This window comes from Dendrobates tinctorius, unplaced genomic scaffold (assembly GCF_039654945.1).
Source record: "Dendrobates tinctorius isolate UK_male_01 unplaced genomic scaffold, ASM3965494v1 ptg000022l, whole genome shotgun sequence".
Lineage (NCBI taxonomy): Eukaryota > Metazoa > Chordata > Amphibia > Anura > Dendrobatidae > Dendrobates > Dendrobates tinctorius.
In genome coordinates, this window is record NW_027361690.1 from 24237816 (window position 1) to 24256423 (window position 18608).

General features: G+C 42.0%; 1 protein-coding gene across 1 annotated transcript in view; it reads left to right on the plus strand.

Annotated features, from left to right (window-relative positions):
* LOC141084018 (transient receptor potential cation channel subfamily M member 7-like) overlaps positions 1-18608 on the plus strand; it is a 311613-nt gene that overhangs the window by 256494 nt on the left and 36511 nt on the right. The window contains 2 exon segments of the mRNA XM_073568395.1: positions 11349-12220; positions 15090-15215. Of these exon segments, the coding sequence (XP_073424496.1) occupies positions 11349-12220; positions 15090-15215 (998 nt within the window).

Consider the following 18608-nt stretch of genomic DNA (forward strand, 5'->3'; position numbering starts at 1 on the left):
CATTATTCTGGACTTCATTAATATTATCGTTGTCGTTTTATTGGAACCTCCTATGCACAGGACCTGGACTGCTAAGCACCATCAGATCAAAGAAGCTAATCTCAAGGTATTTCTGATTCTTTTTCTTTGTTATATGGACAATTTTTATTTTCCTTAGCCCTATGGTGAACTGTGCATACGTGGCATAATTTGTTTTTTAAAAAATTCTCTTTTATTTTCCAATTTTTGAAGTTTTTTGTAAAGAGTCAAGTAGGCGGTGCCTGACCCTCATCGCTAACTGAAGGTTGCAATCTAGGTTGACTACTTAGTTTTCCACTTCTACTTGAGGAGTGAGTTTAGTATATTTAAAAGTCTATCTCTGAGCGCAAATATTAAAACTTTTAATTATACTACATAATACTGTATGTATTGAATATGTAAAATCAATAAAATGTTGAAATTAACAAAAAAAGTTGTTCACATCAATGTTACGACGAATTAGTATAATGCCAAAAAATAAAAATTTAAAGTGGAAATTTTTTTTTTACTGTAGCACTCTGAAAATGTCAATTTCAGGGTGGCACTGAAAATTTTACTTTAGCTACCACAACCAACAATTTACCATATTTTCCGCGAGCAAAGCCACGAGTATTTTACTAGTAGTTAATAAATAATATTTCTCACATATCTACTTTACATATGCATCATTTTTGAAACATCATTTTTTTTGTTAGGAAGCTAGAAGGGTTCAAACTTGATCAGCAATTTCTCATTTTTCCAACAAAATTTACAATTCCATTTTTAGGGACCACATCACATTTGAAGTGACGTTGGGGGACCTCTATGACAGAAAATATCCAAAAATGACACCGTTCTAAAAACTGCACCCCTCAAAGTCCTCAAAACCATATTTAAGAAAGTTTATTAATTCTTCAGGTGCTTCACAATAATTAATGGAATCCCTGCTGTTGCAGGGCGCCGGCTGGCAGATCTCAGTGGTCGCACTGCGCATGCACCCGTCATTTTTTTCAGGATTAGAAGGGACAGGGGACAGAGCAGGAGGGACCGTGGGATGGCGGAGGTACCGTGGGGGAGGGTTTGGGGACATAATTTCTCTCTCCTCTGACATGTATATTATGTTAGAAGAGAGAGAAATTATTTTAATAGCATTCACCCTTTTTTTATGTTCGATCACTTGATTGGTGACCAGAAAATCTGGTACTGATCATGTTCTCCAGGGTCTTAGCCAACGGTAGCTGAGACCCCAGAGATTTTCTGACTCTGGGGGGAACTACACCCTTATTCCCGATTGCCATTTTAAAATGGAGATGAGGGAATAAGGCCCCTTATTGGCCTTAGGTGTCCATGTTTACGACAACTAACAACTAGTTAACTGTCACTATATCAATGGTCATTATCCATGGCTAATATTATTATTACACCTACTACATATTGGGATAGGATCTTGGAGATGGGAATACCCCTTTAAGCAACATATTTCCTCACCCCCTCCAACCAAGAGACTGAATTTTACTTCTTACAAAATATTGTTATATATCAGCCATGTAATAAAATGTCCCTGTGTATTACACAGCCAAGATAAATCATTTCTTGTGGAACTTATTTTTTGGACCTTCCTGCGCTGCTTAACATAATACTCGATCCAGTTATATTGAAAGATCAATCATTTAATTTCATTGAATCCCAACGTGTTTCGAAGTGGAAAACATTTCTTCTTCAGGGGATCCAGTTTTCCACTTCGAAACGCGTTGGAATTCAATGAAAATAAATGATCTTTCAATATAACTGGATCGAGTATTATGTTAAGCAGCGCAGGAAGGTCCAAAAAATAAGTTCCACAAGAAATGATATACTGGCGGTCAGTTGTCTGACCATTGGACCTGCGGCAGCTAACTATATCCATATGCCTGATCTCTCCTATAGCAGGTGAGTGAATTTCATATATTTTCTACCATTATCAGATAAGACCGTATTGTGCTTCTTTGTTCCTAGAGTGTATTTTACAGCCAAAATAAAAGAGTAGGGTAGATCTGGTTCTAAAGGGTTAATCTTGTAGAAGAGGCTTTATATATTTTTAAAAGGTAAGAGGGGAGACAGACTGCCTATTTCTCATGTGAGGATCGCATTGCAGTACATAGTCTGGCTTGAAACCTCTTCTGACCTGAGCTTGACAGCGTGATATATTTCTATGCAGCGGTCACGCTCAAGCCAGGAGAGCCAACGGTTAGTCCGAGGATTGCAATTTTATCTTCTCATGAGAAATATGTCTGTCTGTCTGCTCCCTGAATCTAAGTCTCTCACAACATGCACACAGGCAGACAGCCACAGTACGCCGATGAGAAGGCTGTGACAAGATTTACCTTTGTTTTAACAGTTTCTTCCATTCTCTTTGTTCTCCTGCTGCTCCAGAATATACAGAAATCCGTTTTTCCTCTCTTTTCATATAACTATGTATATAACAGCTATATACTATGTATATAACAGCATGAAGTAAAATAGCAGCACAACTTACTCCTGTGTTTCCATGCTGCACACTACCAGTTTCCCTCTACACAGTAGAATCTTCCAGGTCAGAAGCAGGAAGGCTCACACAGCTGTTAAAATAGAGAAACAACAGAGAGATCATTTCAAGTGACTTAAAAGGAACTTGAGAGCTGATGCATGCTGCCCAATGTTGGCTGCATGATTTTAGTGAAAATACCGTATATTTTTCTCTAAAATGTGGTGGAATTTCAAAGGGGACATGGTTTTATAGCCGTCATGGACTGAGCCGCATGGGAGACTAGTCAGACAGGCGCGTCCCCGGCATCTTGTCCCTGCCCGCTGCCTTGGAGTGACAGATCTCTCCCTCCATGCATATATAGGGAGAGACCTATCACTCAAGGGCATCTGGCAGAAAGAAGCCACTGGGGACCCGCCTGTCCAACTAGTGTTCCGTGCAGCTCAGTCCATGGCAGATATTAAACCATGCTTTGTTTTAACTATGTTTTTCTCTGAAACAGTGCATAATTTCAGAGAAGAATACACTCACTGGCCACTTTATTAGGTACACCATGCTAGTAAGGGGTTGGACCCCCTTTTGCCTTCAGAACTGCCTCAATTCTTCGTGGCAGAGATTCAACAAGGTGCTGGAAGCATTCCTCAGAGATTTTGGACCATATTGACATGATGGCATCACACAGTTGGCGCAGATTTGTCGGCTGCACATCCCTGATGCGAATCTCCCGTTCCACCTCATCCCAAAGATGCTCTATTGGATTGAGATCTGGTGACTGAGGAGGCCATTTGAGTACAGTGAACTCATTGTCATGTTCAAGAAACCAATCTGAGATGATTCGAGCTTTATGACATGGCGCATTATCCTGCTGAAAGTAGCCATCAGATGTTGGGTACATTGTGGTCATAAAGGGATGGACATGGTCAGCAACAATACTCAGGTAGGCTGTGGCGTTGCAACGATGCTCAATTGGTACCAAGGGGCCCAAAGAGTGCCAAGAAAAAATTCCCCACACCATGACACCACCACCACCAGCCTGAACCGTTGATACAAGGCAGGATGGATCCATGCTTTCATGTTGTTTACGCCAAATTCGGACCCAACCATCCGAATGTCGCAGCAGAAATCGAGACTCATCAGACCAGGCAACGTTTTTCCAATCTTCTACTGTTCAATTTCGATGAGCTTGTGCAAATTGTAGCCTCAGTTTCCTGTTCTTAGCTGAGAGGAGTGGTACCCAGTGTGGTCTTCTGCTGCTGTAGCCCATCTGCCTCAAAGTACGACGCACTGTGCGTTCAGAGATGCTCTTCTGCCTACCTTGGTTGTAACGGGTGGCAATTTGAGTCACTGTTGCCTTTCTATCAGCTCGAACCAGTCTGCCCATTCTCCTCTGACCTCTGGCATCAACAAGGCATTTCCGGCCACAGAACTGCCGCTCACTGGATTTTTTTTCTTTTTCGGACCATTCTCTGTAAACCCTAGAGATGGTTGTGCGTGAAAATCCCAGTAGATCAGCAGTTTCTGAAATTCTCAGACCAGCCCTTCTGGCACCAACAATCATGCCACGTTCAAAGGCACTCAAATCACCTTTCTTCCCCATACTGATGCTCGGTTTGAACTGCAGGAGATTGTCTTGACCATGTCTACATGCCTAAATGCACTGAGTTGCCGCCATGTGATTGGCTGATTAGAAATTAAGTCTTAACACACAGTTGGACAGGTGTACCTAATAAAGTGGCCAGTGAGTGTATATATGGCTAAAATAATGTAGTCAGCGACTGTTGCCCTTAGATTGCGCAGCATGTATTAGCTGGCAGGTTAAATTTAAGTTTCTTAGAGTCAAAGCTTTCATCACTTAATTTGAAAGGATTTTTTTTAGTTTTCCTGTTTACATATATACTAGATGAATATCATATAAACACCCTAAAAACAATACTTTATTAATAAAAGAACCCCCAAAAAAGGGGGGGGTCACACCACAAAGTGAGCACAACAAAAAGTGCCCAAAAAACAACTTTAAAATGGGGATTTTCTATGAGTCCCTGATGCAAACTAGCATTCACGCCTACATTGCCGCGGAGGCTGGCACCCTAGGGGGGACGTTGTGGCACCCCCGCTCAACGATGACTCTCCCTACGGACCCTATTAAACCCTGCAGCCACTGGGGAACCCCTTTCCCGATACTAAAGGGACCCCTAACGCTATACAAAGGCAATCCTATGATAAGGAGGACCCTATGCCCCAATTAAAAACATATATGGGAACACATCGGCAGTATATTGGCATACTATGGTGAAGATGAATACAAGCTAACAAGTCCTACTTAAACTGGAACTCAGAGGATGTAATATCAGTTAGATCACCATATAATAAACGGATAAGCGATGAGAAGCATAGATTCTGACCATCATATATACATTAGCTCAGGCTTTTCCCCAGAAATAAATGGATGGCGCAGGGAATCACCCTCAGACAAATGATGCACTTTGACCCATAAAGGATCTACTGAGTACACATCCACTATACAGTTGTGGCCAAACGTATTGACACCCCTGCCATTCTGTCAGATAATACTCAGTTTCTTCCTGAAAATGATTGCAAACACAAATTCTTTGGTATTATTATCTTCATTTAATTTGTCTTAAATGAAAAAAACACAAAAGAGAAAGAAGCAAAACATTGATCATTTCACACACAACTCCAAAAATGGGCCAGACAAAAGTATTGGCACCCTCAGCCTAATACTTGGTTGCACAACATTTAGCCAAAATAACTGCGACCAACCGCTTCCGGTAACCATCAATGAGTTTCTTACAATGCTCTGCTGGAATCTTTGACCATTCCTCTTTGGCAAACTGCTCCAGGTCCCTGATATTTGAAGGGTGCCTTCTCCAAACTGCCATTTTTAGATCTCTCCATAGGTGTTCTATGGGATTCAGGTCTGGACTCATTGCTGGCCACCTTAGAAGTCTCCAGTGCTTTCTCTCAAACCATTTTCTAGTGCTTTTTGAAGTGTGTTTTGGGTCATTGTCCTGCTGGAAGACCCATGACCTCTGAGGGAGACCCAGCTTTCTCACACTGGGCCCTAGTGTGAGAGTGGTCAAGTAGTCCAGTGCCAGAGGCAGCAAAGCAACCCCAAAATATCAGGGAACCTCCGCCATATTTGACTGTAGGGACCGTGTTCTTTCCTTTGAATGCCTCTTTTTTCTCCTGTAAACTCTATGTTGATGCCTTTGCCCAAAAAGCTCTACTTTTGTCTCATCTGAGCAGAGAACATTCTTCCAAAACGTTTTAGGCTTTTTCAGGTAAGTTTTGGCAAACTCCAGCCTGGCTTTTTATGTCTCGGGGTAAGAAGTGAGGTCTTCCTGGGTCTCCTACCATACAGTCCCTTTTCATTCAGACGCTGACGGATAGTACGGGTTGACACTGTTGTACCCTCGGACTGCAGGGCAGCTTGAACTTGTTTGGATGTTAGTCGAGGTTCTTTATCCAACATCCGCACAATCTTGCGTTGAAATCTCTTGTCAATTTTTCTTTTCTGTCCACATCTAGGGAGGTTAGCCACAGTGCCATGGGCTTTAAACTTCTTGATGACACTGCGCACGGTAGACACAGGAACATTCTGGTCTTTGGAGATGGACTTGTAGCCTTGAGATTGCTCATGCTTCCTCACAATTTGGTTTCTCAAGTCCTCAGACAGTTCTTTGGTCTTCTTTCTTTTCTCCATGCTCAATGTGGTACACACAAGGACACAGGACAGAGGTTGAGTCAACTTTAATCCATGTCAACTGGCTGCAAGTGTGATTTAGTTATTGCCAACACCTGTCAGGTGCCACAGGTAAGTTACAGGTGCTGATAATTACACAAATTAGAGAAGCATCACATGATTTTTCGAACAGTGCCAATACTTTTGTCCACCCTCTTTTTTTATGTTTGGTGTGGAATTATATCCAATTTGGCTTTAGGACATTTCTTTTTGTGTTTATTCATTTAAGACAAATTAAATGAAGATAATAATACCAAAGAATTTGTGTTTGCAATCATTTTCAGCAAGAAACTGAGTATTATCTGACATAATTGCAGGGGTGTCAATACTTTTGGCCACAACTGTATATATAGATATCACCCATTCGGGGTCAGCCAATAATGTACACATACAACAAGTGGAATGCTCAGATATATATGGTCTGAATACTCCGTCTCGCCCGCCATCTGCCAGTCAGATTATTGCACCTCAACGCGTTTCGCCCCATGTGGGCTCATCAGGAGGCCCGATGTCACATTAACATATGTCCTGATGTGGTATAGTAGCTGGGTCGCCTCGATAACCCCCTCCATTTAAACATACCGCTTCAATAATGCCCACCAGCCATGGACGTCATTAGAGGGACACACCCCCAACCCTTAGTGCGCATGTCAGTATCGGCGTGTACACACTCTTTCTCCAATCTCACCTCATACCATGGAGCGCAGTAGTTTCATCAGACCGGAAAAGGGAATTCCCTTACTGTTTCCGGGTAGCTAGGCTGCTGGATTCGCACCCACCCATCACGCATGCTCCCAACGGCCGATACATACATCCGGGACAGAGCTGTGGAACGCAAGCCTCATTCAGTATCAAGAGCGCAGGCTCATAATGAACCGCATCACCATAACGCAGGATGTAATTAGCAGATGGTGAAACACACGCCTAATTAGATATCAAGAGCGCAGACTCATAATGAGCAGGGGATGTAAAAAGAGAATATCAGATGTCTTTATGTGTACTGACGCCGGTCAGAGAGGAAAAGATTCATATCAGCCAGCACATTAAAAAAAGACACATTGAAAAAAGAGGGCGGGTTTTGTCTATATAGAAATCAACATTGAGTTATTTTATACAGATTGATATAAGGCTCATAAAATAATCAATACATATTTATATTGCAACAGCCTGCTTGCCACTAAAACAATGGTGATATAATAAATGAAATAATGGTCTGTAAGACCATATGGTTGCAGTCGCCTATTTCTCACTAAAAAGTGGTGATATAATCTATAATCTATAATCCCATGCGGTATTAGGGGAGGGGAATGATACCCATAAATTCCTCATAGTAATCTATGAAGTTCCTGAAAGTGGAACCCTACCTAAGAATTGAAAAACAATCCAGTTGACTGAAAGGGTCAAAGTAAAAATTACATGGCTAGAGAAAACAGGTAAAAGACAATTGTTCGTTAAAACCCTTGGGCTCCAAGCTTTCCATCCTAAAAATCCACTCACATCCTCTTTTGAGAATGGTTTTGTCAATGTTCCCCCCTCGGGGGTTAACATTGACTACCTCAATGACCCTAGGGAGAGTCATCGTTGAGTGGGGGTGCCACAACGTCCCCCCTAGGGTGCCAACCTCCGCGGCAAGGTAGGCGTGAGTGCTAGTTTGCATCAGGGACTCATAGAAAATCCCCATTTTAAAGTCGTTTTTTGGGGCACTTTTTGTTTTTGTTGTGTTCACTTTGTGGTGTGACCCCCCTTTTTTGGGGTTCTTTTATTAATAAAGTATTTTTTTAGGGTGTTTATATGATATTTAGCTTGAGACCCTGGTTATATCTCCTATTTAGATTACTATATATACTAGATGGCCCCATGCTATCGCATCGAGAGGGGGGTAATGTCACAATGGGGGCAGGCTTTGCAGCGTTGAGAATCTCTCCCCCCATGTGCTCAGCCACCTATCCACTCTCTCTTTCCCCATGTGCTAACTTCTCTCATCTGTGCTCTCTTCTTTGACCTGTCTACCCCATGTGCTATCCCCCTTGTCTACTGTCTCTCTCCTTCCTGTGCTGGCCCATTTGAGCTGTCTCCCCCCTGTGCTCTGTCTTTCTCACCCCTGTTTCTAACCATGTACAGAACATACTACAGCTCCTGGGCAGGGGAAGAAGCAAAAGACAATACTGGCATTACAGCAGGAGATCGCAGAGGATACATTTTGTGAGGTAAAATACTGTTTAAAAACAGTCAGTGAAATTGTTTACCTCACAAAATGAATCCTCTGTGATCCCCTGCTGTAATGTCAGTATTATCTTTTGCTTCCTCCCCTGCCCAGGAGATGTGGTATGCTCCGTACACGGTCAGACACAAGCAATTTTTAAAATGAACTTTCGTTAGTGGGAAAACCCCTTTAATGTGTCACCGGCTTCCTCTGCCTGTAGACAAGTTGCACATCTGCCGCCGGGATCAGCCGAATGATTCACTGTGCCTGTGCGGAATTTGCGCTGGCGCAGTGCGACAGTGTTCCGCTGGTGGTACCGCGTAAGAGACTGCGTGAGTGTAAGTGTGTGAGTGTTTGTGGTGCGTACGGTGTATAGTGTGTGTGTGTGTGTATGGTGCAACAGTGTTCCGCTGGTGGTACTGCGCAATATGTTGGTACCAGCAGCAGTTTCCATATTGAGACACCCATCACTTGGGTGTCCCAATATGGCGATCAGTGAACTGGAAATGAAAACATTACAAGGCAATTATATAAATAGATATACACTGCTCAAAAAAATAAAGGGAACACTTAAACAACACATAGTAACTCCAAGTCATTCACACTTCTGTGAAATCAACCTGTCCAGCTATGAAGCAATTCCGATTGTGAATCAATTTATCCTGCTGTTGTGCAAATGGAACAGACAACAGGTGGAAATGATAGGGAATTAGCAAAACAACTCTTATAAAGGAGTGGTTCTGCAGGGGATGACCACAGAACATTTCTCTGTTCTAATTCTTTTTGGCTGTTGTTTTGGTCACTTTTGCATTTTGTCATTGCTCTCACCCCTAGAGGTATGGTACACTAGCATGAGGCAGTGTCTACAACCCACAGAAGTTGCTCAGGTGCCAGAGAGCTGCGAAATGACCTCCAGCAGGCTACTAATATCCATATGTTTGCTCAAACTGTCAGAAACATACTCCATGAGGATGGCATGAGGGCCCAACATCCACAAGTTGGTGTTGTCTTTACAGCTTAACACCGTGCAGGGCGATTGGCATTTGGCAGAGCGCACCAAGATTTGCAGATTTGGCATTGGCATCCTGTGCTCTTCACGGATGAGAGGAAGTTTACACTGCGCACATGTGACAGACGTGACAGAGTCTGGAGATGTCATAGGGAACATTCTGCAACATCCTCCAGCATGACAAGTTTGGCAGTGGGCCAGTAATGGTGTGGGGAAACATTTCTTTGGAGGGCCACAAAGCCCTCCCTATGCTAGTCATAGGTACCCTGACTGCCATTAGGTACTGGCATGAGATCCTCGGACACTTTGTGAGACCATATGCAAGTACAGTGGGCCCTGGGTTCCGTCTTATGCATGACAATGCTAGGCCTCATGTGGCTGAAGTGTGTCAACAGTTCCTGCATGATGAATGCATTGATGCTATGGACTGGCCTGCCCATTCCCCAGAGCTGAATCAAATCGAGCACATATGGGACATCATGTCTTGTTCCATCCACCAATGCCATGTTGCACCACACACTGTCCAGGAGATCACTGATGCTTTAATCCAGGTCTAGGAGGAGAACCCTGAGGAGAACATTCGCCGCCTCATCAGAACAATGCCCAGGCGTTGAAGGGACATAGAGGCCACACACTACTGAGCATAATTTCCATGTCTTGAGGCATTTCCACTGAAGTTGGATGAGCCTGTAATTTGATTTTCCACTTAGATTTTGAGTATCATTCCAAATCTAGACCTTTATGGGATAATAATTTTGATTTACATTGGTCATTTTTATGTTTTACTAGCTGAAGAGCCCGGCGTTACCTGGGTATAGTACTTAACTGTGGGTCCCGCTGTCTTCCTTAACAGCCCCGCTCTCCACCCGCCATCACGCTATCTCCTTCCGCAGCCCCGTTGTCCACCCGCCGTCCCGTTCTATCCCTCTGCAGCCGCGCTCTACATGCGTGTCCCGGTATCCCTCCACAGCCCAGCTCTCTTCTTTCACAGCCCTGCTGTCCCGCTCTCTCCCTCCACAGCCCCGATATCTTCATCCACAGTCCAACTGTCTTCCTTCCTCCACATCCCCGCTCTCCATGCACCATACGCGGTGACGTCGGGACCAGGAGAGGTGCACAGTTAGTTAGTTTGGCTGGAGTGGGCAGAGTGGGCGGAGCTAGAGCGGAGCTGCAGCGCATGTGATTGTGCGGCCTGCGGGGGGCATGGCCTAGTGCGGTCGGCCGGAGTGGGCGCAGCTAAAGCGGAGCTGCAGCGCGTGTGATTGGGCGGCCTGCGGGGGGCATCGCCTAGCGCTGTAGTAGGCCGCAGTAGAAGACGGGGACTAAATTTAGGCTGGGAAGCTGCAGGGGAGAAGGGAGATAGCGCAGTTGGCGATGGGGAGCGCCGATTGAGCAGGGACAGGGTAGGGAGGGTGCCGGCACTATTCGGCCCCTGTCCTGAAGACTCTCTTCCTCCACAGCCCCGCTCTCCATGCACTGTCCTGCTGTATCCGTCCTCAGCCCCGCTCTGCTGCTTTGTGATTGGTTGGTGTCCCACTCTGCTGCGCCGTGATTGGTTGGTGATACACACACACACACACATTCAGATTTATATATAGAGATTGTTCTCAACGCATTCCACAATGTAATGAATAAAGATTTACAGCTGGAATATTTCGTTCAGTGATATCTAGGATGTGGTATTTAAGTGTTCTCTTCATTTTTTTTGAGCAGTGTATATTTGAGAGGTTTTACATTTGCTTATGGTGATCGCTGTAATGCTTTCCATTCTTGATAACTCCATTATAAATTTGCATATTTATGTTTCCACAGTTGTTCATATGTTGTTCATGTGCTTGTACATCCACTACATTCCATTATTTCTATTTTGCAGAGTTGAAGATGTATTTGAAGACATGAAGGATGTTAGAGGTCATGTCAACTTCATTAAAAGTTTACTTCACCATTTAGATGATCACATTGGCCACCTGCAGGATCTCTCAGGTTTTACATTGGATTCAATAAAGACCCTCACTGCACAAAAAGCCATGGAATCCAAAAGGAGCCACAGCATGATGTCCGGTGATTTAAGCCTCTCAAAGCAAACCACTGATGATGGACTTGGACAATCAACCGCATGGAAAAAGAGCAAAAGCAGCCAAATTTTGGCTCACTCCTTGTCACAACCTGGTATAGAAAAGGTTACTAAAATTTCAAATTCACTGCAAAGAATCAATGGGTCAGATTTCGCTCCTGTACACAAAGCTTTATTTTACTTATCTGACCATCTCCCAGAATTCCAGCATGGAGCTTCCGATGATAATAACATTGATTATGGCAAACAAAAATCTCTAAAAAGCAAGTCTCATGTAACACTTGCAACTTTTGAATCCAAACCAAAGAGGGTTCCTGAAGGTCTAAATGTATCGACAACTGTTCAGTCAAAAAAGAGTCCATTACCAAAAAGTCCACACTCATGCAGTTCAGCATTGATTGGTAAAACATTCAAAGAGGAAGGATTTGTTAATTGTGCATTTACTGATGATGACAGCAAAGTTATCTATGAAAATAATTCTGGAGATGGAGGTCCATATCCTATTTTATCTTCTGAACTGGAGGCTGACACAACTGAACAACCATTGCCAGTAGCATCACCAAATGGTGATAAACACGATGCCATTGTAAAAAAAAGTAAAGGTCAACACAGTAGCAATAATAAAATTACAGGGGTATTTCAAAAACTCTGGAAACAGTCTAAAAGTCCAGGTAACATTACTGTTGTTTGTTTGTCTACCCTTCTTTGGATACAGTGATATAATTTGGATACAAGATATGATAGAATCAACAATCCCTTTTTGATCAATGATTATTCCCTTTTTTAGCGTTTCAACATTATTGGTTACTGTGTCATGATGATATAACTATAAGAACTTTTTTTTACTTTTCTTCAGCTTACTAAGTTTTGCTCAATTCTAGCTTCTGCATTAATTAAACAGAGTGAACAAATTATATTTATACAAAATAGGGAGCTATAGCTCGACTCCATTAATATATTTGTTTTAGTAAATACTTAAATACCCCATAAAATAATTACGGATCATATTCTCATGTAAGGCAGTTTTCCTGCATCGTCGCTATGGCAGTGGTCGGCACACGGCTCTTCTCCGTTAAGTAGATAGGGACCCACTAAGAGGTTCACCATGAAGTGGGCTTCATACAGTCTGATCAGAATGTTAAACTAAGAACCTCATGTTCAGTTATATATATTATTGCCTTGTGGCATTAGTTCAATGTATGATTTTTGGAGGCGCTGTCCATTCTCTTTTTCAGTAGAGTTTTCGTATTCATCTGTTAATCATCATGGGAATTTATGAATACATTGACATTACCATTTAACTTGTCAAAGACGTGTGTCCAGTGGCATAACTTGGACTCATGGGCCCCAGTGCAAAAACTACAATTGGACCCCCCAATTATTGCAAGTCTTTAATAGTATCAGAAGAGACAGAAGATTCGGCACTGCTCCTTAACCCCTAAGCAGTTCCGTGACTGCTATTCAAGTCCAAAATCACACACCTGGACCGACCGCCAAACTACCGTCAGAACGGGTGCTCAATCTAGAAAAGCAAACATATAATCTGATTATGTACAAAAGAGAAAAAAAGTGATGGCACTCACCGTTCTGTAGTGAAAATTCTTTATTGATTAAAAGGCATTGGCACGGGAGGAACGTACAGAGAGTGGACGACGGCCATGGACAGGACCCATTGAAGCGCAAGTGCGTGAAACGGCCGTCGTCCACTCTCTGTACGTTCCTCCCGTGCCAATGCCTTTTAATCAATAAAGAATTTTCACGACAGAACGGTGAGTGCCATCACTTTTTTTTCTCTTTTGTACTTTAATAGTATCAGTGTTTTCATATAGGGTAAAGGGACTTTTTGGGTCCCTTAGGCATCAGGGCCTGGGTGCAATCGTAGCCCCTATACCTATTGCAGTTACACCCCTGGGTGAGTCCTACACAGTCTGATATGGTCATCGCTTATTGATAATTTTAGACTATATGGACACATCTCCCAACTTGTAGCACCCAGTTCTAAATGTATTCATAAATTCGTAGAAGGAATAGCAAAAAGTATTGGCATAACATATAGTTATAAGAAAATATTGTACAGCCTAGTTATTTCATGAGTAAAAAACACAGGCCAGGAGATCTGACAAATCCTCATAATAAATTTGATCTTCATATTTCAGTGTGATTCTTTTTACTCATATGGTCAACTGGTGAAAATAAATGATCAACCATCCACATGATAGGTGATTTGTTGTTGATGAATGAGGTTTTGACCACTCAGACCCACAACAATCAGCACAATGGGAAACTTTTATAACTGTTGGAATGGAGCCGCAGTGTACATGTGCAATCGGCGCTTCATTCATTCCCAATAGTGTTAGATACAGCTTTTTCAGCAGGCCTATAGAAAATTAGTAGAGAGACAGTCGGATGTCTGACCTACCGCACCATTTTGTAATGAGGATATAATAAGGGAGATAAAAATTCTCCTGTTTGTCAACTGGTGCGAGTCCCAGGGGTGGGACACTCGCCTACAAGTTATCACTGAACAACCTATTTAACAGGGGAAAACTTGGTAGAGTAAACCTTAAGTTTCCTATGATTCATGCAAGCAGTACAAGGAGCACATGATTTATACCATGTCTTTAAGGTTGAAGGTAGACATAAGTCCGTTGAGTTTAATCTATAACGTGGATCACCATGTTAGGGTAGTTAAACTCGACGGACCTTCAACCTTAAAAACTATGAAACTATGCAGTACAGATGCAAGCCAGCTAAAAGGCAAAGGTTCATCAAAAGTCTTGGCTGTGGATTAGTCAAAAATGTGCTAATTTCTAATAATTTTAGTACCGCTTGCTCTATATTACCTTTAAATACCAGACCCTTTTAAAGATGGTGACAGTGAGTATATGTCATTTATGATAGTTTTTTTTTCACTGTAGGAATCAAGGCTCGAGGAGCAAAGCAAGAGTTTTCTGTCATAGAGGTAATTTTAGTTTTTATAATAGACATATTTTTTAAATAGATAAAGAATAATGAGGGGATGATACTAAGATACGAAATGCTTGTATGAAGAAAAGATAAGGTGGCACTCACCGGTCTAAAAGTCCATTCTTTATTCACAAGACGGTTCACAGCATTTCCACAGGGAGAATGGGAGATGGAGTGTGCGAGTGATGACGGCCGTTTCGCTCTATTGCACTTCTACGGGTCAGCAGAGTTTGTATGTTCTCCCTGTGTTTGCGTGGGTTTCCTCCGGGTACTCCGGTTTCCTCCCACATTCCAAAGACATACTGATAGGGAATTTAGATTGTGAGCCCCAATGGGGACAGTGCAGATAATGTCTGTAAAGCGCTATATAAATGAGTAATATAAATAAATATAAAAGCATAGGGGGTTGGAAATCAAACTGCCCCATCCTTTTTAGACCCTTGTGTACATTAGATGGTCGGCCGGTACCACTAAAACCATATATATTCAGATTCTGCATTCAAATTCAGTAACTGTCTCACTGTAGTGAATGGAGGGGTATGTGCTTTGTAAAAATCATAGGATGACCCCAAGGATAACTTTTATATGAATCTCAATCACAGTCATGCTGCAACGACGAGGAAAATCTCAGAAAAACACATTCATGTACAGCGTTAGAGGATTTACCACAACCTTCTTCTCCGACATCCAGAAGCCAGGGTACGTAATGTACACTCCATGTAACGATTTGATTCACTGCCTTGTGTAGACCATTCACAGATATTGTTTCATTGCTTAGGAATACCTTTGTCATAAAACTGAATGGACTTTGTAAATGAGGGGTCCTGGATCCCTGTTCCTGATGGAGAGCTGGCCACACACGTCATTTGCACTACCATTATATAGATCGGTTTTCCCATGTGCTATACTCATAATACTACTAAAGTTTGTTTTCCTTTTATACTTTTTCCCTGGGACTGTACATTTGGATTTGTACAGGCTTTCTGCATTCTATGGGCACATTTTTCGTTAGCTTATTTAACCCTTTCCTGAGATTCACCGAAAATCTACAGCACAAGTCAAGATTGAGTGTATGGAGAGAGTTTAGAGACTGAGCCTGCCCCATAATGGATCTTTAAGACATCATAAAGCCTAATTCAGACATTCAGAATTTGATCAAAGTGTGGTCCAAGTTTGGTCTGGGTGTCATCCGATTTTATCGTATGTGGAGGAAAAAAACAATTCTCCACCTTCTCCATTCTGACAGTCAGTGAAAATTGATTTTTTTCTTCATGGACCCGTTGATTTGTATTGCCAATTTTGATCTGACCCTCCGATCAAATTTGGACATGTCTCCGCAATTTTCCACTGGCTTCTCGGTCAGAGGAGAAAATAGGACATCTGAATGGTCCTATAGACTATCATAGGTGCAAGTGCTATCCGTGAAAATCATTGATAGCACTCAGGCTCAAAAATAAGAAGTCTGAATGATGCCTAAAGGCCTCAAGAAGAGCTGAGCTTTGCCCACAATTATTAATCTGTTAAATGTTGCTGTCAATCTCTGACAGTAGCATTAACAGCATGCAGTCCAGGGGCACACCGTTCTAAGTACCCATCACCCCTCTCTCCCCCGCAACACTATTGCGGCATGCCGATGGGTTGCTATGGTGGCTGAGGGTCTGCTGAACACTCCCATGTTTTCCATTACAGTATTCCTTTATCCCCTTTCCGACATCGGGCGTAATAGTACGCCAATGTCGGTATCCTCCATTTGATGTGGGCTCCAGCGGTGAGGCCACATCTTTACCGGGAGATGTCAGCTGTTTTGATACCAGGTCATTTTGCCATATAGTGTACAACGGGAAAAATAAACCCAAAAACCAATGTCAGAATTGCTCTTTTTTTCTCATTTTCACTGCACTTGGACATTTTTTCCCTTTCTCTAGTATATTTTATGCTAAAATGAAAGGTGTCATTCAAAACTGCAATTTGTCCTGTAAAATATAAGCCCTTATACAGCTACGTAGACTGAAAAATAAAAAAATTATTGCTCTTGAAGGAGAAAATAACAAAAAAACAAAAGGGAAAAGTGTTTTGTTATGCTAACTATTTTTGTAAATGCATTATTTATTTTGCACTTATGCTGAATTATAGCCTTTTTTTAGGTCTAGGGCTGCAGGCTCAATTTTTTTAGCAGACAAATCCTTAATGGCTGGTGTAATACAGTTTTTGTACACCATAATATTGTGGAGAGCTGACTGTGCCTGTAAATAAAGAAACCAAGGAATTTTAAAGATTTCAGTTCTGAAGTCTGCAGAATTGTGAATGCTGCTCTGGACTGCAATGTTGTGTTCCACGATGAATTTTTGGTGAGTTTTTGACACTGTGTATTCTCGCTTCATCAAAAACGCAGTGTCTTATAGTTCTAGTAAAGTGGATAGGCTTTATAGACCTCTCATTCCTGATGTATTTTTTACTTTGTGTGAACTGACCTGCGGTGCGTGTTTCAAATCCAAAATTTCTGGGTTTTATGTGTAGATTTTTTCCATGTCAATGCTGAGTTTTATATACAGGAAAGATATATATATTTGTACCGTGTTAGCCAGTAGATAGAATAATATTCAGATTTGGGAGTCCTCAGTGGTTGATACCTTTTAATGGCTAACTGAAAAGATGGTAACAAATTGCAAGCTTTCGAGACTACTCAGGTCTCTTCATCAGGCATTGACTAATACAACATCTGAAGAATCACATATTTATACACAAGACAGCACAGAAATAACGCAATAGATAAGACAAGTGATGTGAAGCAGAATTATCATTATGGCAGAGGGATAAACATAAATATTGTAACAGTTCATAGATAAGGAGCGTGAAAGTTTTATTGCCCTCTGATTGGGGTCTGGTTCTGTGTTGAGATGACCCCAGAAGGTCTGAAGAGCAAATTCCTTAATTGATGTATAAGGACATAAATCCATGCGACACATTCATTCCTGCACTGAGTGTGACAAAAGTTTTCATTGCTTCAAGAGCCACCACACACAGACGTATCCAGGACATGGGCTACAAGTGTCACATTCCTGGTGTCAAGTCACTCATGACCAATAGACAACACCAGAAGCGTCTTACCTGGGCCAAGGAGAAAAAGAACTGGACTGTTGTCAGTGGTCCAAGGTGTTGTTTTCAGATTAAAGTAAATTTTGCATTTCATTTGGAAATCAAGGTTCCAGAGTCTGGAGGAAGAGTTGAGAGGCACACAATCCAAGCTGCTTGAGGTCAAGTGTGAAGTTTCCACAATCAGTGATGGTTTGGGGAGCCATGCCATCTGCTGGTGTAGGTCCACTGTGTTTTATCAAGACCAAAGTCAGTGCAGCCGTCTACCAGGAAATTTTAGAGCACTTCATGCTTCCCTCTGCTGACAAACTTTTTGGAGAAGGAAATGTCATTCTCCAGCAGGACTTGGCACCTGTCCACACTGCCAAAAGTACCAATACCTGGTTTAAAAACAACAGTATCACTGTGCTTGATTGGCCAGCAAACTTGCCTGACCTTAACCCCATAGAGAATCTATGGTGTGTTGTCAAGAGGAAGATGAGACCCAACAATACAGATGAGCTGAAGGCTGCTATCAAAGCAACCTGGGCTTCCATAACACCTCAGCAGTTCCACAGGCTGATCGCCTCCATACCACGCAGCATTGATGCAGTAATTGATGCAAAAGGAGCCCCAACCAAGTATTGCGTGCATTTACTGAACATACATTTCAGTAAACCAACATTTTGGATTTTAAAATCATTTTTCAAATTGGTATTATAAAGTATTCTAATTTACTGAGATAATGAGTTTTGGGTTTTCATTGGCTGTAAGCCATAATCATCAACATTAACAGAAATAAACACTTGAAATAGATCACTCTGTGATGACTCTATATAATAGATTCACTTTTTGTATTGAAGAACTGAAATAAACAAAATTTTTGATGATATTATAATTTTGTGAGAAGCACCTGTATATGAGGAATAAAAGCGCATGTAACCTGAACATGACAGTATAAATATAGTTTTCTCAAAGCTAAATAACAGGAAATATCTAAAATGAAGCAACTTTACTTAT